The following is a 27,764-nucleotide window of genomic DNA, read 5'->3' on the forward strand; positions in this document are numbered from 1 at the left end:
TTATAATTTTCCCTTGTAAAAGATGTTAATTTATATAAATAAGAAATTTACAGATGATGACCCCTACAGAGTAACATACTCCTGGGTATCTTAAACGCTAAGTATAATTGCACTTATTTTATATGGCATTAGCATTATTGTGGGGAATGGAAAGTATTTTTGTATATAAATTCCTTTTCCCGACTAAGGACAATTGAAAAATTTCGTTAAGAGTCAGTTTAAAATAAGAAGAAAAAAGAAAAAAAATAGGGCAAATATTATCTATGGCTACCTGTCTTTTAATTTTGTTGTTCTTGTCAGTTTCAATCTATTGACACAAAGACCTCAGCATCATATTAAGAAGTCACACTATGACCTATAAAATGTGACAGCCCCAGGAGAACCAGTACAACATTATTCATTTTCAATAAAAAGTGTTAACAGAATAGTGATAACTATGTGCTTTAGAGTTTTAATCATACACTACAAATCAATTTATAATACAAATTGTAATGAACATGTACTGGCACAGCTAGGCTCTACATTTTCTTTGGAAGCTCAAAAAGTTCAAAGATGTCATCAATCTTCATTTCAGATCTAGTAGCATAAGTGCTGGGTTTTCTAAGTAGGATTTCCACAAATTCGAGAAGTGTGACATTGTAGCACCATCAATAATTCTGTGATCAGCTGACCAACTCACATTCATTATCTGTGCCTTATATACTTCTCCTTTCTGGTTAAATCGGGGAAGAGCCTAGATATAAAGAACAGAACAAAGAGTCAAACTTCACTTGCTCAAAGCATGAGCTCAAGCAACAGCAATGCTGAAGAATCAGGCAAATCCCCCTCCTTATAACAGAGAAGAAATGGCCATCCCAAATGACTTTTGAAAATGCTAACTCCTACTTTCCTCATCTTTGAGTGTGTGTCTCAATCTTTCAGTTTCTCCAAGGTATTTCCCATTCCCTGTACAATTTCCATATGTACAGTAAATTCATCTCATATTTCAATTATTTAACAAATGTTTATTGAACACCTGCTATATATCAGGTACTCTGCTAGACTGAGGACAAATCAGTAAACAGAACAAATAATCCTTGCCCTCTTGGAGTTAACATTTTAATGGGGAGAGACGAACAATTAAGATAAGTAAAAGATATGAAAGTGCAAAGGAAAATATAAAGCAGTTTGGAAAGAGAATAGAGTGTAGGCAGGGTGTGGAAGCAGAGGGGAGGTGGCATTTTTTTTGACAAGGTAGGTAGAGAGAGCCCATTTTTTTTTGACAAGGTAGGTAGAGAGAAGGCTTTTATGTGGCCATACGGATACCCACAGAAAGAGACAGAGGAGAAGTGTGACTGGAGTGTTGGAGGACCAGCAAAGTAGGACCAGCTAAGGGCAGCTGCAGCGGAGAGGCGAGGGTAAGTGATGGAAGATGTCACGTATGGAGCACGGTGGAGGTGGGGCACATTGTTAAGAACTGTAGTTCTCAATCTATCTTTGGAAAAGGACCTGCTTCTTGCCACCCCCAAATTTCTAAGCCCTTGTAGGCTAATTAAAAAAGAAATTTAAGGAACCCTCATACACTGTTGGTGGGACTGCAAATTGGTACAGCCGCTATGGAAAACAGTATGGAGGTTCCTCAAAAAACTAAGAATTAATCTACCATATGATCCAGCAATCCCTCTACTGGGTATTTACCCCTAAGACTTGAAAACTCATATCCGAAAAAATACTTGCACACCAATGTTCATAGCAGCATTATTTACGGTGGCCAGGACATGGAAGCTACCAAAGTGTCTTACAATAAAGGACTGGCTAAAGAAGCTGTGGAATATTATGGAATACTATTTAATGTATTATTCAGCCATACAATGGAATATTATTCAGCCATAAGAAGAATGAAATACTGCCATTTGCATCAACATAGATGGACCTCGAGATAATCATGCTAAGCAAAATAAGCCAGACTGAAAAAGCTGAAAACCTCATATCGCTTATATGTGGGCTATAAACCTAAAAGCAACAAACAAACAAGACAGACAGAGACTCATGGACATGGACAATAGACTAGTGGTTACCAGAGGGTAGAGGGGAGTGGGGAGAGGGAAGGTAGATAGAATAAAAGGGGTCAAATATGTGGTGACAGAAAGAAATCTAACTATGGGAAATGAACACACAGTGTAAACATATATATGCCTTACTCTTAAAGTGTACAGTTGAAACTTATTGGATTTCGTTAACCAATGTCACCATAAATAAGAATAAATTAAATGAAAAAATTTTTTAATTGTATGTATGTGTATATAAAATGAATTACTAAAAAAATGAAATAATATGAAGCTCAAAATTCAGGTTAATATAGTGACGACATTTAATAATGGTGAATGTCCTGAAATGATATCCAGGATGTTACTGTTTTAACTTTGGTGGTTTTTAACCCTGAGTTAACAGGGATGCCCAAGCCCCATCCCCTCAAATTCCAGTTCAATTGGTATGGGGTGAGCTTCGACATTTTTTTCAGGAAACCCAGATGATTCTAATGTGTAGCCAGGGTTAACAATTCTTGCAGCCCTTATTCTAAGTCACTTTCACCTAAAACAGGGTAACAGATCACCTATGTTGAAACCACTTGGGTTTTTGTTTAAAAATGCAAGTCCTGGGGCTCTGTCTCCAAGGCCAAGAAGTCTACATTTTAATCTAGTACTCTCAATAGTTCTTGAACAGAGTAAAGTTTGAGAAAAAATTAATCTAAACAGTGTCTCACTTTGTTATAAATAATAATTTGGATTGCTGTACTAATATTCTCTGATATTCTGAAATAAAGATATTTTGATAGAAGCAGATTAGCTACATTTGTGATTCTCTATAAAGACTCACATAATGCACAACGGCTGATCCACACAGAGACAATCCAGATTACTACTATCTGCCAATCACAGAGGCAGCCACCAGAATTGTAGGCCTAGCATTTAGGAAGAACTATCTTACTGAGCCAAACATTGCACTAAGTGTCACAAAGCGAAGGGAAAACTTCAGAAATGGTTACTTTGTGTTTACTCTCCCGATTTGCTTAAACTCTTTTTCCAACAATTTAATAAACACACCTTAATTGATCCAAGAGCCCCAACTGCTACTTCAGGTGGCAATATCACTGGTTTGGTATAGGTACCACCAATCTAGAAAAAAAGAAAGAGTAGAAAAATGAAGGTTTCGAGGAACAAATGGCAAATGAAATTTTGTGTTTTTAATTGAGTGTATGATCAGAAATCTTAAGAGATGGTTTATAAATGTGAACATTACTATTACTCACTGATCCAATGTTGGAAAGAGTAAATGTTCCTCCTTTAAGATCGGTGGTGTTTAGCTGACCCGCGGAGCCCAATTTCTGGAGGCGGTTCAATTCAGTGGCGATCTCAAATATGGAACAGATCTGAACATTTTTCACATTGGGGACGATCAACCCCTGCTCAGTATCCATTGCTATCCCAATGTTATGAGAAGACTAAAAATAAATAAATAAATAAATAAATAAATAAATAAATAAATAAATAAATAAATAAATAAATAAATACAGTAGGCCTTTTCATAAGCTAACAGGAAAGAAAAGATCGATCTTCACTGTCATAAAAACAACTACCAAAAATTATTTCACCAGATTGGTGATGACTTAAAAGAAATTATTTTTAAAGGATTTCAAAAAGATTTTTTGAAAAAGATAATTTTTTGTTGGTAAGAATATAAGACAACAGGCTACTTCCAAACATTGTTCATGGAGATATAAGCTGGTATACATTTTCTGGAGAACATTTAACAATATGTACCGACACTTATAAAAAATATTATTAAAGAGAAAAATACTGAAGTATGTAGAGATACACAGGGATATTGATTTTAGATTGTAAGTTTGAGAAATTACAATCAAGATGTTTACAATAGGTTATTGGTTAAATAAATGATAACAAAGCTAGATTATTGACATGTTATGATGTTCATAACATGTTAAATGAAAAAGAAAAAAATTAAAAGGAAATTTTTTAAATAAAGTTAAAAGTTAAATGAACAATATATATAATTCCACATATATTTTTTAAAAGTATATAAAAATAAAATACTGGAAGGATGCACATCTCAACATAAACTGAGTTATCTTAGGGTCTTAGGATTAAAGGTAAATATTTTCTTGTCTGAATTTTTTGCAACTGGTAGATAATCAGGAAATTGTATTGATCATATGGGAAGATTTAAGATCTGGTCCCTCAGAATATCTAAGCTTACTTCCTGGTCCCTCAGAATATCTAAACTTCTATATTTCTATAAATATAAATAAGGATTGGCAACCCCAAAAAAGTTCTCAGTCTAACTAAACTTTCACTCCAAACAGAAGAGTTCACCCAAACAGAATTCAAACTTTCATTACTTTTCTCATTTAAATTATTCTTGTTTTAAAAAGTTACAGGAATTCCATTTTGAGAGAGGTAATTTTTTTGTGGGGGGGGCGGTATAAAGGATGGGTAACATAATCCCTTTCCTCCCAGCCATATATTTCCATTATTTTAAGCAGAAAACCAAAAGGGCTTAAAAATGGCAATCTGCATATTTAAATAGTATCATTATTAACCAGTAAAACCAATAACAATAACAACAAATTATGCTTCAGTTTAACGTTTTATCCCATACTTTTAATTCTGTCTAAAAAGGATCACTATTTGAGGTACAACAGAAGCTTCTCTAACTGACAAACACATTTGTACCGTCTTCTATTTAAAACATTTTCACAGTTCATAGCCAACCTTGTATGTTATATTCTGGCAGTTTTCATCCACAGAAGCATTAAGGATAGGAAACTGTAGTAATCCCAAGGAAGCAGCCTGTTTAACAAAAAGAGAATGTACTTTTAACTTAGAAAGGATATGGGCTTCAGAGCAATAAGAGGTGTAAAGGAAGGAGGGAGAGAGCTCTTATTTATGCACAGTTTAATTTCAAGTCTACATGTACTAAGGCGTATTACTTTTAAGCAGTGTGGAACCAGGTCACACTAATCATTTAAGAATAAAAAAAGTAGTCAGGTAGCTTGCAGATATCAAGATTTTCAAAATAACTATACAGACTGACCAAAATAACAGAGAAAATGCCTAAATTCTAAGTGATTTCTTCACATTTAGAATCTGAAGGTTTCCGTGAGAAGTAAACCTGTAGTTCACAAAGGCAGTAAATTACTTATTTGCCTGTTTAAAAGAACAAGTGATAAGGATTTCCAAGTGCACTGTCCATTAGTGGCTAGTGTTTGACCTGGTGTCCTGGCCGAATGAAGGGCACAGCTGGCAGAACAGGTACTTCAGAGAAGGTCACCCGATCCTTCGCATTTATGTCTTCCTGCTTCACCCTCTTCTCCCTTGATCTCTCTCCTTTTTTCTCTTCTTAATACCATTCCTCTTCTGTCCATATTCAGATTTCCCTAACTGTCCCCAAAATGTTCTTTATAGCTGTTTCTCTGACCATTCACGATCTAATCAAGGTTTACATATTTAAAAAATAGCAAAATAAAAATGCTTACGATTATCCTTAAAAAGAATCCCTCCCCAAAACCCTCATCTAGTCCCATTAAGACTTCTTTATATGCATTGTGTGTTATTTTTGTCTGTGGGTCAGTGGTCTTGACAGAAAAAAAAAAAATTCTTGAACTTGATAAAGTTATCAAGCATTTGATTTGATAACTATAACTGTAATCTTTAAATAAAAAAATCTATAACTAAAATTAAAGTGTTATACATAAAAACAATATTTTGAGTATAATCCAAATTTTGTAAAACAAAAGCAAAGTATGTGTCCAAGGATTAAAGGCATTTTTTTCCCCTGTATAATACTTTGTAATATTTTCCTGTAACAGTGGAAATTCTCCAGTTACAGGGAGGTGATATCTCCAGGCGCCAGCCCCAGGAAAAGTGCAACATTCCAAGGTAAAGATAGTAAAACTGTCTACTAGGCCCTGTTTGACCTGAGAGTCCCCCAGATACATTTATCTTTGTACAAAACGTTAACGGCTAACTTCTGCTTCTTGTAATCTGCTTATTCAAGGATGTAGTAGGAGGCTTTATAAGCTGCCTCTTCTGGAAGCTCAGGGCTGATCTCCTCTAACCCTGCGTGGTAGAGAGTCAGTCGCCGGCCGGCTAATAAAGGCTCATAATTCATCTCAATTGGCTCTGTGGGTCTCAGAATCATTCGCGCCACATTTGGAGGCCCGAGCAAGATCCTCCCCAGAGTGAGAAGGGAAGTTTTCCCTAAGACCCATGGCCCCGGTTGCTCCAGGCGGGGCACGACGCGTCCAGGGGGCAGCTGCTGAGAGACGTTCCTCAGCCCCGGACATCGGGCGGCCCTGGACGTCGGGCGGCCCTAGATTGGAGAAACCGGTGGACAAATATTCCTGAAAATTGGACGCGAGCCTTCTGTTCCTGTCTCCCCGGTGAGTTAGTCTAAGAGTAATCTTAGACCTGTTTCTGTCTGTGGGCCCTGAGAACTAGTGGAAGGCTGGACGCGGCACAACTTCCCTAGGACGGTCAGGTCTGAGACGTCAGATCCTGACCCTGTACCTGTTTCAGTTTTGGTTTCTGATACGCTAGCGTTTTTGTGTTGCCTGTAGTCTGTTTTGTCTGTCTGTATTGTGTATGTTAGTCCGGACCAGTCAAATGTACTGTTGCCCTCCTATTGCCTTGGTCCTCCGTCAAGTTTGTCTGATTGTCTGATCACTCTGGTCTCTGAATATCTCTTGTGATTTTTGTGATTTTTAGTTTATTAACTCTTCTTTTTACAGGATTTCTTGCTGCTACAGCACTGCCCAAGTGGCCATCTAGTCACCGAGCGGACCTTGTCTAACATTCTTATCTTTCTCAGGACTTTTATTCTTATTCACATCCATCCCCACTGCCATGGGACAAGCTTCTTCTAAGCCCACTCCCTTGCGGTGTCTTGTGGACAATTTTAAGGATTTCAGAAGACGGCCCGAAGTTATGGGTCGTCAGTCACTCCGTTCGATCTCCAGAGGCTTTGCCAGGTAGACTGGCCAGCCTTCGGAGCCGGATGGCCATCTGAGGGTTCTTTTGATTTGCAGACTGCCTTCAGAGTCAGGAGTGTTGTTTATGGGAATCCTGGTTACCCTGATCAGGCCCCATACATAAATGTTTGGATAGATGTTGTGTCTGATGCTCCTAAGTATCTAAAAGATTGTCAGAGTAAGTCAGACTCTCTGCTGGCACCTGCCTCTCATACAGTTCTTCTGGCAGGGCCAAAGTGCACTCCCGCACCTCAGAAATCCCCTGAACCTGTTTTACAGTACTCTCCAGAAGATCCGGAGATCCTCAATCCCCCTCCCTATTGTTCTCCCGGTAACCACTTTAAGCCCCCTGAGTCTCGAGAGGCAGCCCCTCTTCAGAGCCCACTACACACTCGGACGGGGGCTGTCTACTACCCTCTACAGGATCCGGACCCCATCCCCGATTCGTCGCAACCTGCAGCTGTCCTGGCGCCTCTCCGACAGATAGCCCCACCTGGGGGAGACACCCAGACATCTTTCATGGTGTCTGTCCCCTTTTCAACTAGTGATCTGTATAACTGGAAGTTGCAAACTCCATCCTTCTCAGGAAAACCCTAAGGCTTGACCTCCCTTTTAGAATCCATCTTCTTCACCCACCAAACCATGTGGGATAATTGCCAGCAGCTTTTACAGGTTTTGTTCAGTACAGAGGAGAAGGAACGCATTCTAAGGGAAGCTGCAAAAGGGGTCTCGGACCCCACTGGGCAGCCCACCACTGACCCCGCACGGGTACAACTTGTATTTCCCAGCACCCAACCCAACTGGAATCCCAACACTGATCAAGCTAAGGAGGCTCTCCTGAGGTATCGCCAGTTGTTACTCCAAGGCCTCCGGGCAGCGGCTCGCTGACCAGTTAATTTATCCAAAGTAAGTGAGGTTATTCAGACTAAAGATGAGTCGCCTGCAGCATTTTTAGAGAGGTTACTAGAATCTTATAGACTGTACACTCCCATTGAACCGGAGGACCCAAATAATCGGGAGCCATTAATCTAGCCTTTGTTAGTCAGTCGGCCCCAGATATCAGAAAGAAATTACAGAAACTAGAAGGATTTGAAGGAGAGAACTTATCTAAGCTTCTCGAGATTGCCCAGAAGGTGTTCAACAACAGGGATGATGTCCAGAAGGTTATGTTTGTTGGACAGGATAAGTCACGAGACGGACAGCCAAAGGCCAAGCCGAAGCCCCGAGGGAAAGGCGGGACCGGGGTCGAAATAACTTAGAAAAGGACCAATGTGCATACTGTAAGAAGAAAGGACATTAGAAGAACATATGCCCCGAAAAGGGCCAGGGCCCAGGGGAAAAAGGCCCCACTCATTGTGTTAGAGGATGCAGAATGAGGAGGTCAAGGATCCTACATTATGAGCCCCCAGGAGCCCAAGGTAACATTCCAAGTTGGAGGCCAATCTGTAAACTTTTTAGTAGACACAGGGGCTACGTACTCGGTCTTGCAGAATACAAAAGGCCCCCTACCGACCTAGGAAAATGGACTATCACTCATTCGTTCCTGGTTATGCCTGAATGTCCATACCACTTGCTAGAGAGAGTCTTACTACAAAAATTAAGGGCCACCATCTCTTTTAAGGAAGGACACACTGAACTAACTCTGGGGGCCACTCCATCTGCAATAATGCTCACTTGCCCCCCTCTCTGAAGAATACCTTTTATTAGAGGAGCCTGTTTTCGATCCTTCCCCTAATGCATCACTGTTAAAAGAACTGCGGTGCAAGATCCCTCGGGTGTGGGCAGAGACTAACCCACCCGGACTGGCAGCCCATCAGCCTCCTACTGTTGTGCTAAGTCCGGTACAGTATCGCAGTGCATATTCTCGGAGGCTCTTAAAGGAAGGGATCTCAGTCCCCTGTCATTCGCCTTGGAATACCCCGCTGCTTCCAGTTCAGAAACCGGGTACCCAAAACTACAGGCCAGTACAGGACCTCAGAGAAGTAAATAAGCGGGTTGAAACCATACATCCCATCGTTCCCAACCCGTACACCCTCCTCAGCCAACTGCCGCCTAGTTACCAGGTGTACACGGTCCTTGATTCAAAGGACGCTTTCTTCACTCTCCCCCTAGCAAAGGTGAGTCAACCACTATTTGCATTTGAAGGGGAGGACCCTGATAGACTGTATTCGGGACAATTGACTTGGACTAGACTGCCACAGGGATTTAAGAACTCACCCACATTGTTTGACGAGGCCCTGAGCCGGGACCTCATTGGTTTTCGTCAGAGACATCCAGAGACCGTTCTTGTACAATATGTAGATAATTTACTCTTAGCCACTACAACAGATGTAGAATGTAAGTGGGCCACTGAAGATTTATTACAAGAATTAGAGGGTAAGGGATACCGGGTGTCCGCTAAGAAAGCTCAACTCTGCACTTCCCAGGCAACATATTTAGGATATAAGCTGCAAGGAGGCCACCGAACTCTGTCATCAAGCAGAATTGAGGCCGTTTTAAAAATACCCCAACCCACTACCAAGCGGCAGGTCCTGGTCCAAAAGTTTCTCAGGGCCATAGGCTACTGCAGGCTCTGGATCCCAAGGTTTGCAGAGTTAGCCAAGCCCCTGTATGCCAGCACTCGGGGAAAGTCTGAAGACTTGCACTGGGGGAAAGAAGAATAAGAGGCTTTTGAGGCCCTAAAAACAGCCTTGACCACAGCCCCTGCTTTGGCTCTGCCTACTTTAGACAAGCTGTTCCAACTCTTTGTGACTGAAACTAGAGGCATAGCAAAGGGGGTCCTCACCCAGACTTGGGTGAGACCTATTGCATACCTCTCCAAAAGACTGGGCTGTGTTGCAGCCGGGTGGCCTAATTGCTTGCAGGCCATTGCGGCCATGGCCATCCTCACCAAAGAAGCCCTGAAGTTGACTTTAGGGCAGACTATCCAGATTATAGCCCCCCATGCGGTGGAAACCATGCTCCGCAGTCCCCTGATCGTTGAATTTCAAATGCACGGATCACTCAATACTAGGTTCTTCTCCTTAACCCCCCACAAGTACAATTCTTGAAAACTTCTGTTCTTAACCCAGCCACCCTTTTGCCTAATGATGACCCTCAGCAGCCATTACATGAGTGTCTTGAGCTTTTGGATAACATCGCCTGCCTCAGGCCAGACCTGACTGACGTCCCATGGCCACAGCCGGGATGCCACACTGTCCACGTCCGCAGAAGGAGTCAGGTATGCTGGGGCGGCAGTAGTTGCCGGAGGGACTGTCATCTGGCCTCAGGCCCTGAGCCACGGAACATCAGTCTAGCGAGCCGAACTCATAGCTGTGACCCAAGCGCTCCGATGGGGTAAAGAGAAGACAGTTAACATCTATACAGACAGCAGGTATGCCTTTGCTACTGCACATATTCATGGGGCACTCTATAAAGAGAGAGGATTACTCACCTCAGGGGGGAAGGAAATCAGGAACAGAGAAGAGATCCTAGCTCTCCTGGAAGCCATCTGGCTGCCTAAGAAAGTGGCTATCATACACTGTCCAGGTCATCAGAGAGCTGAGTCTAAAGTAGCCCGGGGAAATGCCTTTGCCGACCGAATTGCAAAGGAAGCCGCCCGAAAACCAGTGGGGCCCATTGACATTCTTCCAGTTCTGCCCCCCAGAACGCTTCCAGACTCACCCAGACTCACCCGTCTACACACCCTGGTTGAGCTTAAATTATGCAGTAAGCTAAAGGGGGTAAAAAGACCCACTGGGTAGATTCGCCTCCTGGATGGATGCACCCTAGTACCCGGTGCCTTAGGTCGGGAACTAATCTCACTAGTCCATCAGAGCACCCACCTAAGAGGAACAAAGTTGACTGAACCTTTGAAAAGAGACTATTATATCCCCGGACTATACAAAACTGCCAAAGAGGTAACAACAAGATGTTATATTTGCACCCAAGTTAACCCTGGGCCTCCTGTTAAAGTGCAAATTAGATCAAGACTAAGGGGCCAAGCCCCGGGGGAACACTGGGAACTAGACTTTACAGAAGCCCTGGAACTTTTGAATTTAAGTATCATCTACTGGTGTTCATCGACACCTACTCAAGGTGGGCTGAAGCCTTTGCAACTAGGAGAGAAACTGCTCAGGTAGTAGCTAAGAAATTAGTATCAGAAATAGTGCCCTGATTTGGCTTGCCATTAATATTGTGGTCTGACAATGGCCTGGCGTTCATCGCCAAAACAAGTCAAACCTTAGCCAGAATATTAGGCATTAATTAGAAACTACACTGTATATATATACCTCAGAGTTCAGGCCAGGTAAAAAGAATGAACAGGACTTTAAAGGAAACTTTAACTAAATTTAAACTTGAAACTGGCGAGAATTGGGTGAGCCTCCTCCCCTTTGCCCTTCTTAGGGTGAGATGCACCCCTTACCTCCAAGGCCTCACCCCATATGAAATCATATTTGGGAGACGGTCGCCTCTTCTGCCCAAGATAGGGGTAGAAGAGGCGACTGAAATTCTCCTTCAGCCTAAAAAGCTCCTCATTTTTCCTTAAGGGTATGCCGGAGGGCAGGGGCAGGTGTAACTTTTCCTCCATTTCCCTCAAACAACCATTTTAACCACCTATGCCCTGTCTACCTTTTATCAGTTTTTTTGAGAGTCTCCTCTTTTAACTCAATTTCTATTGAAGGGAAGAGGAGTTTGCCACCCCAAAATATGCCTGTTTGGGATATTGATTATTTTAAGCTGGTTATTTTTAAGAAATAAAACTCAGAAACTCTGACCTTCCCCCTAACTGCATAAAAGAATTTAGATAGAGGATCTACACCAGGAAGGGAGCTAGTATCATAGATAACTATAGTTTAATATGAACTTGTGTGTGATAGAAAGGAACCTAGCAAGGCCCATTTGTTCAAAGTCCTCTCTGTGTCTCATTGTTACAGGTGGCCCAGCAAATATTTATTTACCAAACATTTACTTTCCTATCTCCATGCAAATTGCCTACCTGCTCTTTGAAGCCCAAACTACTCCCCCTACCCTCCTTTCCTCCTCAGCTCAAGTTGCATATAAGCCTTAACTAGCATCCTTGAGTCTCATATTCTTATGCAACCCTCATATGTACATACATAACAAATTTGGTCATTTTCTCCTATTAACCTGTCTCGTGTTAATTTGGTTATTAGTGCAGCCAGAAGAACATAGAAAGGTAGGAGAAAATTTATTTTTTCCTCCCCCACAGTATTCATTCCCCAACTAACTGTAGGAAGCTTCTACCCCAACAATACTTTATTCAATCAGTGATGGCTGAGGCCACTCCAGGCCTCTCATTACTAATCCAATAGCCTGTTTCCATCCCTCATCCTACTTAACCTCTGTGATGCACATGACTGCTATCTACTCCCCTCTTAAAACTTTTTTCTTCTCACTAAGGAGTTTAGTGTGGCAATAAAGGAGAACCATTAAAAAGAACCAGGGGATAATAAAATAATTTGATTTATGGAAGATCAAGCTTGGTGCAGTGTAGAGAAAGGGCTGGTGGGAAGTCACACTGGAGTTAGAGACAACAGTATGCATTTTTGAGTAAAATAGACAAGAATCTGAAACTTAGTTTCTCCACTTGTTAGCTATAAACCCTTGACAAGTTTCTTAACTTCTCTGGGCCCCAATTCCCTTACATGGAAAGTAGAGATAGCAATATTTACATGTCAGGGTTATTCTGAGAATTCAAAGAATCATTTATATGGTATGCTTAGTATAGGGTCAGGCACATGGTAGCAGCTTCATAAATGGTGATTATTGTGAACTTGACTGTGAGTTGCTCAAGGTCAACGAATGGTCTTATTCTATTTTATAGTGGTCCCAAGACCTAGTACTAGAAATGATTTCTAAAGGCCTCAATTTAAATATGTTGGCTACGTGAAAGAAAGGCCACCCAAAATCAATACCAAGTTTCATTTTTGTTCAAATCAGGGCTTTGCTGCAATGATCCTTCCAGAATTAAAGGACTTTACCTGACAGGACAACACTCACCTAGTGCAAAGAGGTAAGTGGATGAAAATATGATAAGGAATTTCAATTTTATAAATTCCTATGAAACAAAGCATGTACTGTGCATTCTTCAATGTGATATGGTGAGAAGTAATATTTTTATTCAAACTCACAGTTAATACATTGCATATTTACAAAACGAAATTTACATGTCCTACTCAACCCTTGTTTGAAATGAATGAAATCTCACCTTTAAGAAGAAAGGCAGAAAGGAGAGTTTAATTCCTCGAGCAGAAGCAATGGGCTGTAATTCTTCTCGTAGCTTAACCAGTTCAACAAGGTCAACCTCATCACAATACCCAAAGTGAGGTATCTTCAGGGCTGCAGACATGGTCTTGACCATTGCTTTCTGAAAGCCTGGAAAACATTAAAAAATTTTTTTAGTCTTTTTTTTCCCTACTAAAATAGAAAGCTCCTAATGTTTACTCTCAATTAAACTCTCTCTCTTGGAGCTACCACCTACCTTCATTACATAACTTGAAGGTCACTAATTTCAATGCTGAAGCATTGACTGCAGCACGACACCTAGTGTAAAGTGTAATAATGAAACAGTTAACTGCTTTCAATGCTGTGGTGTAAAACAATTCAAAAGGATGCAAGCTGTGTATTTATTTACTCAATGGGTTTCCTGCAAAATCACTCTTCAGGAAGTTATTATCCTAAGAGTTTATAAATAATAAATCAGAAGTAGTTATTTTGAAAGCTAACTAAAATTAATATTTAAAATAATTTCAGTGAGTCTTCAAACAGAACAATTATTTTTATACAAGTTTATATTCCAAGAAACCTGCTAACATAGTACTCTTTAGAAATTAACAGTATAAATTGACGCTTTTCCTAGAAAAACTTATTTCATCATTAAAGAATTTATACGCTGAATCTGAACTTTCCCTTCAGTAAGAATTACAAACACTTTATTTTATACATGGATCTACTGTGGTAACTTCCCCCCCAGATAAATTACACTATTACACTGTTACCTTTTATGGGTTCTGTTCTGTCTTTGCCTGTGAATACCAGGGGTTTTGATATTGGTGTAGGAATAGTCCTGTCTTTTGGTTTAGGTGGAGATGACATAATTTCAGCTTTTGGTGAAGGAGGTAATATAGCTCCTGTCTGCTTTTCCAAATAGTTGAGAATGTCTTCTTTAAGTATTCTGCCATCTTTTCCCGAACCAACAACTTCACACAGCTTAATCTTAAAAAAAAAAAAAAAAAAAAGAGACATTTTAATGCTAAAAATAACACTACCTAAAAACAAATAAATCCATCATTAGGTCTCTACATGGAAGAATTGAAAGTAAAAAAACTCTCTCCCCAATAAGTTACTATAAAGAAGTCACATTTTCATTATCTTAATAGAATGCTATAAGCTATAGCTCCCTTCATAAGTAATCATGTTACTTTTGTACGTACTGTTCATTTGCCCATGCCATAACAACGCAGTATCTACATTGTATATGATCTATTGCTATTTATGACAACTTACATTTTTAAGTAGTCAACTATCTTACATTTCTTGCATAATTCTTATTTGATTTTTTTTTCTATTTTGGGAGACTACACAAGAAGGAGAATTCAGTTTAAAGAAGAGTAAACATTACAACCAATGCAGACCAATGTTTCTCACCTTGGCTACCGGTAAACACGTAATAGTTAAAATAATCATACAAAAGCTCTCTCAAAGTAGTTTTTTTAAAAAAATTTTTCTTAGATCAGTACAAAATACTGAAATTAATTTTATTGAGGCATATTTGGAATGTGAGTTCCTCAGCCCAAGTTAAAAGTCAAATAGATAAGATTTATTATTGCTTTCTACAGAATAAACATAGATGATGTAATTCCACTTTCCACTAGACATTCATGATATTTTTTGGAAACATATAGGATCTGGCTTTATTCAATCTCTTTCTATGTTTGATTACAGAGATAAAACATTCTCACTACATTTAATTCTATTTAAATAAAAAGACACAAAGCTTGGATGATATCCTCACACATAGTGCATATTAGTTAATTTCTTAGGATTAAGTACTGCTTTCGTACTGGTGCTTCTCTAAGGATGACTTCAAAATAATAAAGAACTTTATATGTCAAATATTTATTTTTTAACAAATGAACTCAGAATTTAAACAAATAATTTTTAGGCAATTACAAACTGTAAATGCCATTGATTTTTAATTTTAAACAACAGAATTCATAAATATGTAAATTGCAAAAAAAAAAGAAAAGTGATTTATAATAACACATCCACAATTTAATTTCTAGTAATTATACAAGTATTCTAGTTATTAGACACATCTTTAGGAAGCACTATAGGAAAGCCAAATTATGTATTTCTACAGGTAGTCATTCTATATAATTAAAGAAAAAATATTGATAAAATGCTTTATAGCTTACAAAGCAATATACAAGGTCATTATCTCATTTGATATCCTTATTATTATTATTATTTCTATTTTCTAATATACTAAATGGTTGTCATATTCGAACACATTTAATAGCTAATAAATTGTCAAGAGTTTATAACATAATTTACTTGAGCATTTCCTTGATTTTCAACACATGTGCTTTCTAATTTTTGGCTTTGAAACACTTGGAAGAATGTACCCTAGATTATTTCCTTGCGAGTTTACCAACAGTAAGATAACTGGCTAAAGGGATATGAACATTTTAATGATTAATAGATATCTCCAAAATGTAATCTTTAGTGGTTTTTTCCCCCACTGTAAGTTAATTATTCCTCTCAAAAACAGACAAACCAAAACACCTCCATTTTAGGGCATAGTGGGAAGAACTCAGGCTTTGGAACCAGACAGATCTGTGTTCAAATCTCCAGTTCAGCTATTTACTTGATTTTAGGCAACTTAATCAACTTCTTTGCGCTTTCTCATCTGCAAAATGAGGGTAATCCAAACCACCTTGCAGGGTTACTATAAGGATTGGAGATAATGTTTGTACAGTGTTTGGCTCCTAAGCTCAAATAACGAAGTCAATAATTGTTGAGGCAGTGTATAATGATGAAGAATACTGGCTTTGGAGTCACAGAGACTCACTTCAGAATTCTGGCTCCACCACAGTGTTAGCTGTGTGACCCTGGACCAGTTACTTGACCTCTCCAAGTTTTGGAAGCCACCTTATCTCAGAGTTGTGAAGATTAAATGAAATATGTAAATATTTATCACCTGGGAGCCTCCCTGCCCTGGAGAGTAAGCAGCAAGGTCTGGCTGATAAGAGAATACAAAAAGCCAGCCTCCTAGCCTCAAAAGTCAGTACAGTTCTAGAGTTATCTCCACCTCTCTGGGATCAGGTCACATCCTAGAGATGGCATCCTTCCCTGGCCCATTTTCCTTCTTTTCCCTTCCCTATGCTCATTCCCAGTACACGTGTTCAGTCTTTCAATCAATCAGTCAGTCAATTAGTCAGTCAGTCAGTCAGTCAGTCAATCAATCAATCAATCAATCAATCACATTTACCCAATCCCTGTCTCAATCTGTGCTTCTGGGGCACCTGATCTAAGATACTAGTATTTACGAGTGCTCAGTGGTAGCCCTGACTGTTATTAGGCTCTAAGAAAGAATAATAAAATCATACCCCTCAATATTAGGAATAAGTTCACAATTTTCTTCTCATTTCTCACGAACACTTTTATGCAACAGACATTTCAGTAACAGACATTTTCATGTTTGCTTTAATCCCAATTTGAGCTATTTCATGATGGGATAGTTGGCTAATTTTTCACAGATACATTTATATACTTTCTATGTGATCTCGCACTTAAATATTAAGAAAACTTACATTGTTTTCCATTGCAAGGCGGCGAACTGCCGGAGTTGCCAGTGTCTTTTGGCCCTTTATCTCTTGGTGTGTGTGTTCATCATGGGACACAGCAGGAGTCTCAACAACATCTTCTTCTGAATCTGGTAACATGGTAAATTTTTACCCTTCAGTTCAGATTATTTTTAAAAAGAAGCTTAGTGGCGTATAATATATAAATTTAAAGTTTATATTCAAAAAGCGTAATTTTAGGCCAATTCAGAATGGAAAAACAAGTGGGTAGATTGTGTGTAGGAGAAAGTACTGGTGTCTGGTATTATTTAATGACTGTTATTACCTGGTGTTTACTTCATTTCTGTTAAAAGCGTACAGCCAGTTACAAGTTAAAAAAATTTTAAAACATGTATTTTTACATGTTTTTAAAATTTTAAAACATGTATTTTAAACACTTTCCTAATAAATTTCTCATTAATAAGTAGCATGAAATAAGAATCAAATGTGAGGTGAATTACATGAATGAATCATGTAAAATCTGTGACAAACTTAAATGCTTTCCCAAGATAATACAGCATTTGAATTTTTTCTTTGCTTTTAATATGGCTTAAGATATACTGTAGAAGATTTTATTTTCATGGCTAATGCTAATTTGGTTATTCTGTTCTGTAACTCTAGAGTACTGATATAAGCAAACTAGGGCTATTACCATGTATTTTTGCAACTTAAAAAAGTTTTTGAGAGCATTTAAATGTCAAAGTCTGACACTAGGAAATCAGTGCCATTTGGTAGAATCTCTGTGAGAATTAGTGACCAAACCATTGAAAATCAATAGGCAACTGAGTTTGCTTTGACATTCAATTCTAAGCAAATAAATATTTCCACTGCTGCAACTGTGGGCAGACAATCTATTCATTCCTCCTCACTAGCCTATGAATTGGTCCAGTGGAGCACTCAAAGTTCTCCTAAGAGTGAGGAAGGAAAGAAAAAAAACTTGTATTGAGCATGAAGGGTGGCAGAATATGCTACCTGAAAATATGACTGTAGGATTTCGGGACATGGCACCCCAAAATATGCCACTTTGTATATGATGAGCTATAGGTACTTCAAAAGAAGGAAATGCAGGGAGAGGCTTTCTCCTCATCTGCTTAAAGACAGATCCTCCTAAAGGAATCAGTTATCATAAATGTCCCCAGGAGTTTCATCCACCAGGGAAGACTGACTCTTATCAAAGGAGAGACTAGACAAACTTCGTCAAAGTACCATACCTGCCATGTATTCTTTTAAAGGCCCATTATTTTTCCGAAAAATCATTTACTGTCCCCTAAGAGGTCTACATTCCCCCGTCCCCTTTCCCTATTAAGATAATATTTAAGCCCAAATTCTCAGCCATCTTTTTGAGTTATTCATTTTTCCTTGGGTATCTCTGATGTACACGAGTTATGTATTAATAAACTTGTTTTTCTCTAATTACTGTCTTTATTACAGGGCTCTCAGTTAAGAACTCAGAGGTAGAAGGAAAATTATTTTTTCTCCCCCACAAGCACCTATTATGTATGTCAAATACTGTACTACATATGCAAATATCTTAATCTTCACTCCAACTTTGTAAGATAGGTGTTATTATCCCCATTTTATAGATTTTTTAAAAAGTGAGACTTGAGAGATGAGGGGATTGGCTCCAAGGTCACACACCTAATAAACTGTAAGAGCTGGGATTCGATCCTAGGACTGACTCAGTCTCTGCAGTTTCCATTAGTTTCCAGCATATTTTCTTTCTGGTCAAATAAGCTGGAATAAAACTCCTGTAGTTTAAGCAATAATTTTGTTAGAGAAAGTCTGGAGTGACATACACTAATATGTTAAGGGTGGTGATTTCTGAGTAGGAGGAATATGTTTTCATTTTCTTATTTTTGGTTTTCTGCATTTTTTAACTTTCTATAATGCAATATCCTGCTTTTATAATAGAAACTAAAGAAATAATAGAAAAGCTTCAATAAGCTATCTTTCAGCTTTTGGAGGCAGTTTGTCTTGGTGGATAAAGACTCAGGACATCCAAGTTCTAAATTTGGCTCTGTCAATGCCATTGGGCAAATCATCCTACCTTACTAGGTTGGGTTTAGTTTCTTCGATCTGTTACACTGGAATATTTACATGTAAGAATAAGTAAAATAATAAGTGTGAAACATTTTATAAATTGCAAAGTGTGATGATGATATTAGTTATTCTAACACTGTAAAGACTGCAGAAGAGTCAGCCAGCCACTGAAATTCAGACACCTTCTAGACTTCCGAAATATCTTTATCTCAGTACTTCTAGATAGACAGCTGGCTTAGGGTCGCACCACAGAACTTATGCTTCCCTGGCCCCTGATATCAAAGCTGTCTCCTAGATGTCATAACTTTGGTGTATCACAACAAGGCCTTAAGGACATTCTGCAGTAGAGACCCAGCTGTTTGCTACCACTGGACAGCCCACTGTTTTAGTTTTTCTCTGTAACTTTCTCATAATGGATTCTCTTTTTGTTGAGACATGTACTGCTTGTAAGTTCCAAGGTCACTGCTTCTTCTGAATCTTAGTTTCTTCACTTTTCATTTTTATTTTCCTTCTTTTCTCTTCTCTTCCGGTTTGGTTTTCATAAGCATTACCAAAAGTGCTTTTTTATTTTCATATCAGTGGCAAACAGAACAATCCCACTTTGTTAGATTTAATATTTGCATACCACAACTTTTAATGTTAGTAACCAGTGTTCAAGGCCCGAATCTTTCATTCCTGAGAGAGCTTGTTGCTTCTTTGAACACTAAGGTTTCCAGAAGCCTCCAGATAATTATTTCTGTACATGTTTATAAGATGTTAACCGGTCAAAAGATAATCATGCATCACAAAGGACTGTTTCTATTTTTCTGATTTCACCTCCTAAACACCCAAATTAAATCTTTATTAAAAGTATATGTCGCTTTTAGTTGGTACCCAATGACAAAAGGATAGCAGTAATCAATTGGCAAAATAGATGAATACATTTACAGTACCTTTAAAAGCTTCTGTTTCTATGTCTACTAATGGCTTCCCCACATAGGCAATATCGTCTAGATTATAATACAGTTTTTTAATGACTCCATCATAACGACTGGTGATAGTAACAGAAGCTTTATCACTTTGAACTTCACAGATGCTATCAAACTGAGACACTGTATCTCCTTCTTTTACATACCTAAAAGACAAACGCCACACTGAATTAGATCAGTATCCATCTAGCCCAGCATTTTAGTCCCAGATGGTGCACCGAAGAATGTTCCAGAAAAGACTATGACATCCAGAATCTCTTTGATGTATCTCCAAGAAATACTAAAATTTAAAAAACCATTCATCGATCTGTAATCTAAAACTTTAATTATAATTAAACTTCCGAGTTTTCTGCCCCACCCATTCCTTGGAATTCTAAAAATGTATTTTAAATGTGTTTTTCCTCCCTTTATTGCTTAATTAGCCTTTATCAAACTTTAAGGGATACCTATTATTTCTACAATTACATTTAAAAATCGATATCCCCAATACACATCCTTTGTAATTTCATAAATTTTGGGTTGAGTTTTCTCAGTCTTTTTTTCTAGAACTATTTTAACCTATCCTTGTATATCAGTGTCTTTATCCTCACAATCATTTAGGTATGCTTTACAAGGCTCTTTTAAATATTCTTAGCATAGCAAACAGAACAGGAGGAATGGGACCAAACCTGAAATACCATATATAATTTGGATTCTAACATCATTCTTGATGTATCTAGCACATTTCTGATTTATTACCATCAATTCTTCATTAAGATAATTGTTCAGTCATTCTTATTCCTTGTCTTCTTGTACTCACTAGTTCTCAGTCCATAATAACACATGACCCAAGACATGGAAACTAGGTTTAAAAGCACATATATGAACTTTCACTTCCAGAATGGTGGATTAAGTCCTTCCGGAATTTTGCTTCTCCACAAAAGCAACAAGTACACTGACAAAAGTCATTTTTTAAAGGTCAATTTCTTTTTTAGCTGAAATGAGGGGTGAGGAGTGAAAGGAGTTTTTAAAAAGAGGAAGAAAATAATCCTTAATAAATTACATCAAATAAAATGCCATGAAGTATGATGAATCCTGTCACCAGCATTTCGGCAACACAAACTAGTTTTACCTTATTGCTTTAAAAAAAGCAGTGTATGTTATAGAAAGAAGTTTCTTAATTTAAATATTCCTACTTATTTTTACTCTATTTTAATAATTACTTAATTTTTTTTTTCAGAATAACTTACCATTCTTTAACAGTTACTTCTCTAATCCCTTCTCCAATGTCTGAGAGCTTGAATTGAACAATCTGTCCTTGTAGAGCTTCAAAGACAATGAGAAATAATCTCATTAAATATGTAATGTGTTTCCAAGAGATGTTTTTACTTCTAAAATTAGAAAATTTTCTCAAGCAGAAGCAGAAATGATTCCATTGTATACTAATGGAATTAGTATTAAAAAGCATAACCATCATTAATAATCATCAAAGATTTAAATAAATTAAGCAGTGACACAGACCCACTGACACTGCCACAGAACTTATATTTTCCAACTTCCAAAATAGTTTTCTTTTACAAGGGTGTAGAAGACCCTTCTGACAAATGAGATTTTGAAACAATAGCAAGGAACAGAATATAGAACATGATATTGTACTAAGGGAGACCCCACTGGATGTCCTTGTCTTATGTTATGAAACTGTAATAACCATAAAGGGGCTGCCTTTTGATCTCTTTTGACTTCATACAACTATTCTCATGTGCCCAAACTACGTTCTGCTAATTTAACATGAGATTTTAGTCTTCTTTCCTCTTTCCATTTATTACCCCTTTTTGAATTTCTACCCTCTTATAACACTTGAATGCCAGTGATACTTTATGGTAATTATTCCCCATAAAAGAAGTATTTCTGGTCAACAGAAAGCATATATGGATCCTCTCGCTTTTCCAGGTTGACAAATGGCTGTGAATTGATTCGAGAGTGCTCCTCTATTTTTAGACTGCTAGTAATCAAAATTGCTCATAAAACACACAACAAGCTGATTACAGTAGTAAAAATTTTTAAAATAAATGAGGAGGTAAGTTAGTAGTAAAGAAATACAAACTATATTTTTGATATGGAGGTCTTAGGTACCTCTTGTTTCCTCTCTAGTAAGCTGGATCCTCTTATAGCCTGCTGCTCACTGTATAAACTGGAACCCTTCTGAAAAATAGTTTGGGCATAAGTATCAAAAGTCTTTTTTTAAAAAATTAAAATTGTTGGGGTGACACTGGTTAATCAAATCAAATAAGTTTCAAGTGTACAATTCAACAATATGTCATATGTATATTGCATTATGTGTTTACCACTCAAAGTTAAATTTCCTTCCGTCACCAAATACTTGACCCCCTTTACCCCTATGTACCTCCTCAAAAGACTTTTTAAAAGGTCTATATCTTTAACTCAGCAAGTAATTCTAGTTTTAAGACTTTTTTGCCTGAGGAAATAGAGAAGTACACAAAGATTTGTACTTAGTAATAGAATAGTTGTCATAAGAGTTATAATGAAGAACTGGAAACCAAACTAAGTAAACAAAAACAAGTTAAAACATTATGACACCTCTATACACAGCAATATTACGCAAGGAACAGCATGTGTAAGAACATGAAAATGTGACAGTGTATAAAATGATCGGGGAATGACAACAGTTCTATATGCTGAGGGCAGGATATATGGCAAAAAATAAGCCCAGATTTATTTGTGCGCCATGCTGAAGTGAGGTGTTTAGAATTTATCCTAAAGGTAATCAGGAACCAGTGGTAAATAAATATGGTCATAAATTCTTTGCAGCTGCTCCAATAAGAGGTAAAGTTTATTTTTCCACTACTTGAATCTATGCTGGCCTGTGACTTGCTCTGACCAATAGAATAGAGCAGAAGTGAAATTGTGTAAATTCTGGAGCCTGGACCTCAAAGGACCTGTAGCTTCTCCCTTCTCTCTTACAATGCTGCTTTGAGATCCCCCTGTAAGGGAGCTGATCTAGTCTAATGGAGAATGAGAAAGGAATGTGGAGGAGAAATGAGATGCCCCACCTGTAAATCAACACTAATCGTTAGACATGTGAGTGAGACCATCTTGGATCTTCCAGCCCAGAGGCTTTTTTTAGCCAAATATAGTCACATTCATGACCCAGGCCAACCCCCAGAATCCCAAGCAATAATAAACTGTAGTTGCTTCAAGCTGCTAGGTTGTGGAGAGGGTTGTTATTCGGCAATAATTAATTGATAGGGAGTCCCAACTGCAATTTCAGATATATAATTTTAGAAAAAAGTTCTCTCTGGCAGGAATGTTATAGGCGGGGTTGGGGAAGAGGTGGCAGAGAAAGCAGTTAGGAGGCTACTGTATGTTAAGAAACTGAAGTATGGAACTTAGTATATTTATATATTTTCAAAGCTATCTTAAAAAGAGAAGAAATACATAAGATGTAAAGTTAACAGATCTTGGTCATCAGGATGGATCCAGGTTTCTAGTTTAACTACTTAAGTTAGTGGATACAGGAAGAGAATGTATCCCAAGCCCGTAGAGCAGTGTCTTGGCATATAGTAGGTGATCAATAAATATTTGTGTTGAATGTATTTAATCTCATAACAATACAATGGGGTTAGATACTCTGATTACTCTCATCTTCCAGATGATGATACAGAGAAATTAAGTAACTTGCTTAAAGTTACACAACTAGTAATTGGTAGAACAAGAATCCAAAGCTCATGATAACTAGTGAGACACTGGAGCTTGAATGGCTTCTATTTTCTCCGAGTAAAGATCAATTTTTGAAAATAGAAATCTTTTAAAAAATGGCGAATGTATGTGTATCTTAGGGTGTTGTGGAAGATGATGTGTGAAAGGCCTGGAAGGATTGATTGATCTCAGGGACTGGATAGGCCTGGAATCCTCCTATTTTTCATTGTTTCCACAGACTAAAGCACCAAGTATCTGTCAAAAGGTTAATGATGTAACAAAATTCTAGGGTTCTTTATTAGGGGTCTAAATAGAACATCAGGAAAAAATGTTTTAGTGTCCCTGCAAAATCTAATACTTAAAAGACTTAAGTTCTTTACAAAGGGTAGAAAGATTTGGGGGAAAGGTAATTACATTGTAAAAACCAGAGAACTATATGTGTAGGAGCACCTCAGGCTGGTTTCATCATACCATCTTAACAGGACAGATTAAGTGCCTCATTTAACAGATAATACAGTGACTACAAAGACATAAACTGTTAAGTCAACAATTTACTCTAAGAAAGCCATACCAATGCTGGCTATTGCACTTAGATAAGTCAGATGATACAGGACAGATGGCCCAAGAAAACCTATTCCCAACATTATGAAGACATAGGTATTAAGGGAAAAGTGTGTGAAAGAGGAGTGGAGTGGAGATGGGGCAGAAAAAAAATAAGAAAATAAGCAAGGAGGGCCAGGCTAGAAAAAAAAAGGTCAACTTTTTTTACTTTGATAAGTCTCTAGTAACTTTAAAAAAAAAAAGAGGTACTCAGTAAGATACAAAACATTATTTTGTGCAGGCTGTTTTGAGATCATACTCACCAGCAGTTGTTTTCAGCAACCGATGTGGATGGCTATATTTGAATGAAGGATAACCAAAGAAACACACATATTTTGGCTTCAAAACATGAATATTACTACATGTTTCAAAGTAGTGAACACAAATCTAGAGATAAGAAAAAAAAAAGCTTTTATAAATGATCTTAATGGCTCATGTATGTAAATATGTATTGAATTTCAAATCTATTCTAAAAATAGAACAATCATTATCACAATTTAAACAATATGAAATTATCTCTAGGCCCAAATCAGAACACTTGGCATTGCTGACAGTTAAGTTCATGAAGATAGGTTTTCTTAAGTATTTTTGTTCAAGAAATCAAAAGAACTCAAACCCTAGCACAAAGGACATTTCATTGCTTTCGTTTAGTAAAATTATACCCTTAGAGTTAGATATGTTTATATGCTTATGATCCTTGCCTAAAATTCCTTATGAAAGATGTTTTAGTATTCTCTATATAAATACATGGGCTTGTAGGTGCACTTGCATTATTAGAGAGTTCCTGAAATAAAACTACTAAAGAATTCAAAAGTGACATCACCTAAAGACCCTGGAAAATATGCAGCATTGTACTGTAAAAAATATTACAAACGGAGTCACTTTAAAATGGAGTCAGAGTTGCTATCCCAGAGGAACTGCCTCGCACATCTCAGGCTTACTCTTCAAGCCTTTGGAATGTCAAAAGTGGGCAAAATAACCTTTGGACTGGGCCTACGGTAGCACTGCTTTCCAAACAACCGTTTGCAAAGAAAACAGGAAAGCAGACAGAACTACCTGATTAAAAATTAAAGACATTCTTTAGAAGAAGCATCAATAAATTAGCTTATCTGCACCTATAGAAATTCTTTTTTTTCTATTCATGTAATTATTCCCCTATCCTTTCTCATAAATTCCCCTTGCCTTTACTTCCTAATAGGGCCACTACATGGGTTTCTGCCTGAATCAGTGCTCGCAGAATTGCAGTTCTTTTTAGATTTCAAATAAATGCCTGTTGCCTCTCATTTTGCCTTTAGGTTAACAGTACCTGAAGTTTTTCTTATCATAATTTACAGGTGATTCTTTAGACTTAACTATTTTACATAACATCTTAATATAAACAAAGAAGAGTAGGCCTGAATGTATTCACCTTGATATATCAAAACCTAAGTTTCTGAAAGATAGAATATTATATTTTGAAAGTTAACATTTCAGTGTTATTAATACCTAATGAACTACATCACTTGAAGTTTATACTTTAGTGGCAATTAGCCCTTAAAATTTAAAAGTTATAATACATATTATGTATTTATTATAGTTATGCTGTATAATACATATTTATAAATGAGTTGTTTTTCTTATAGTAAATAATAAAAATTGGATTTACTGACAGAAATAATAAATTTAAATTCTTACATGATTTTTCACTTTAATTTCCAAGCTGTTACTAGTTTCTGTAGGCAAAGAAAAACTAAAGATTCCTTTCCTAAAACATGAATAATTTTAAATCATACATCTCAGCTTTACTTTAAGAGCTCATTCGAAAACAACTTAATCTTTCTAATATCTACATTTTATTCTTATTAATATTAACATTCAGTCAAGTAATATAAAGCCTTTAAGACTGACAGCTTAAAACTTAGAGAAATTTTAGCAACCTTCTTGTGACTATGAGGTAAAGGCCAAATGACAACCCTGATAATGATAAGTGACTTAATCAATGCTGGCTGCCATCTACCTTTGGGATGCTTTCTATGCACAAATTCTGAATTTTCTATTTATTGGTTGGGTTTTATTGCTTGCAGCTGAAAAATGCCTAACATACATGCAACTGGAGATTTCCAGGACAGTGGGCTATATGAGTCTGGAGGGGAGTTGCCTGGTAGACTGGGGAACTTCAGGAAGCATCAGCTACAGATGGCAAATTAATAATGGATGAGATAATCCAGGAAGTGCAAGAAGTGCAGAGGGCCAAAGTCAGAACCCTTAGAAACACCAATATTTAAAAGTTGGATAGGGAAAGAAAAGGAGATTGAGACCAAGTGCCCAAAGATGTAGGAAGAATTTCAGGAAGCTGGTATCACGGAAGCCAAGGATGGAGAGCTCTCAAAAGAAGGGACGTCTATATCTGGTAAGGTGCTGCTGAGAAGACCTTTCTTCTGGTTACCTCTTATTTACTCATCTTTCACAAATCTCAAGTTACACAGTATCCTCTGGGAACTCCTCTCTGACCCCCAAAACCCCTCCTATGTGTTTCTGTAGCTGTAGGCACTGTCCCTACATAGCACTTCTCATGCCGTGCTGTAACTGCTTGTTAAATGTCTATATCTCTCTCCCTGTCCTCCACCGCAAGGCTGTAAAAAAATCTCTGAGAGGGCAGGGACGGTGTCCGCCTTATTCATTGTGCATCCTCAATGGCTAACACAATACCTGGTACTTAGCAGGCCTTTGAAAGCTTTTGTAAGATCAGGAGTCGACCACTGTGGAAAGATCTAAAGAGGGGACCCTGGTAAAAAATAAAAAATAAAATAAAATAAAAAAACCTACTATGCAAATAGGATAAAACACTATGATTACAGTATGTTAACTGATGCTAAAAGACTGTGTGAAAGGGGAAAATTGCAGGGGAGATAGTGGTGTGTTGTAGTTCTGGTGAGAAAAAGGTTAGAAAAATACTGGTGCAGACGTAGGAGACAAGTACATGCCCAAGGAATGAAGATTGAGCGGCTTTGCTCCTCGGAGGTAAGGACCTGTGGTGTTTGTTATGCTTTGTTCGAAAGGTCTCTTTCTCTAGACTTAAGTTCCTTGAGGGCGGGGGTCGTATTATCAATGCCTGGCACAAAGTGGGTGATGAACAAAGGTGATGAATAAATGCTGAATGAATATGTATCTCCCTATCTCCAGTGCCTAGCCCACTGCTTAGCACCCAGATGGTGCTCAATGAAAGGCTAGGGGGCCAAAGGCTAGCTGAGCCTCCGGGTGTAGACGGAATGGGAGGGCAACTGAGTAACGAAAGAAGCGCGTGCAGGTAAGGGGGTGAGGAGGTGGAGAGTGGGTCTCCAGACCAGTCGGCTCGCCACTTTCTCTGCCCTTCATTTTGCATATATCCCTCCACCTCTCCATCACGCGTGGCACTCGGAGGACAAAATAACACACCTCTCTCAGATGACTGCGGGCAAATCACTCCTCGCCTCCCTCAGATGTGCCCAAACCTGCTTACCAGCCTTCCCGCACGCCGGCTCCAGGTCCTCAGTACGCGAACTGCGGCCATCTTACTCCGGAAACGACAACTCTCTGTGTTTGGAAGAGTTGCCTTTGCCCGGCGAC

The 27,764-nt window shown here is 38.1% G+C and overlaps 1 protein-coding gene across 1 annotated transcript; it reads right to left on the minus strand.

Annotated features, from left to right (window-relative positions):
* Positions 1 to 27,764, minus strand: DBT (dihydrolipoamide branched chain transacylase E2). The gene is made up of 11 exons (XM_039869563.1): positions 27,658 to 27,764; positions 24,443 to 24,566; positions 21,113 to 21,188; positions 19,848 to 20,029; positions 16,846 to 16,967; positions 14,029 to 14,245; positions 13,239 to 13,405; positions 4,770 to 4,847; positions 3,290 to 3,481; positions 3,084 to 3,155; positions 1 to 733 (listed from the first exon to the last, which is right to left on the minus strand). The coding sequence occupies exons 1-11, from the start codon at positions 27,706 to 27,708 to the stop codon at positions 566 to 568; spliced, it is 1,449 nt and encodes a 482-aa protein (XP_039725497.1). The 5' UTR covers positions 27,709 to 27,764; the 3' UTR covers positions 1 to 565.

Source organism: Pteropus medius, unplaced genomic scaffold, assembly GCF_902729225.1.
Source record: "Pteropus medius unplaced genomic scaffold, Ma_sr-lr_union100, whole genome shotgun sequence".
NCBI classification, from domain to species: Eukaryota; Metazoa; Chordata; class Mammalia; order Chiroptera; family Pteropodidae; genus Pteropus; species Pteropus medius.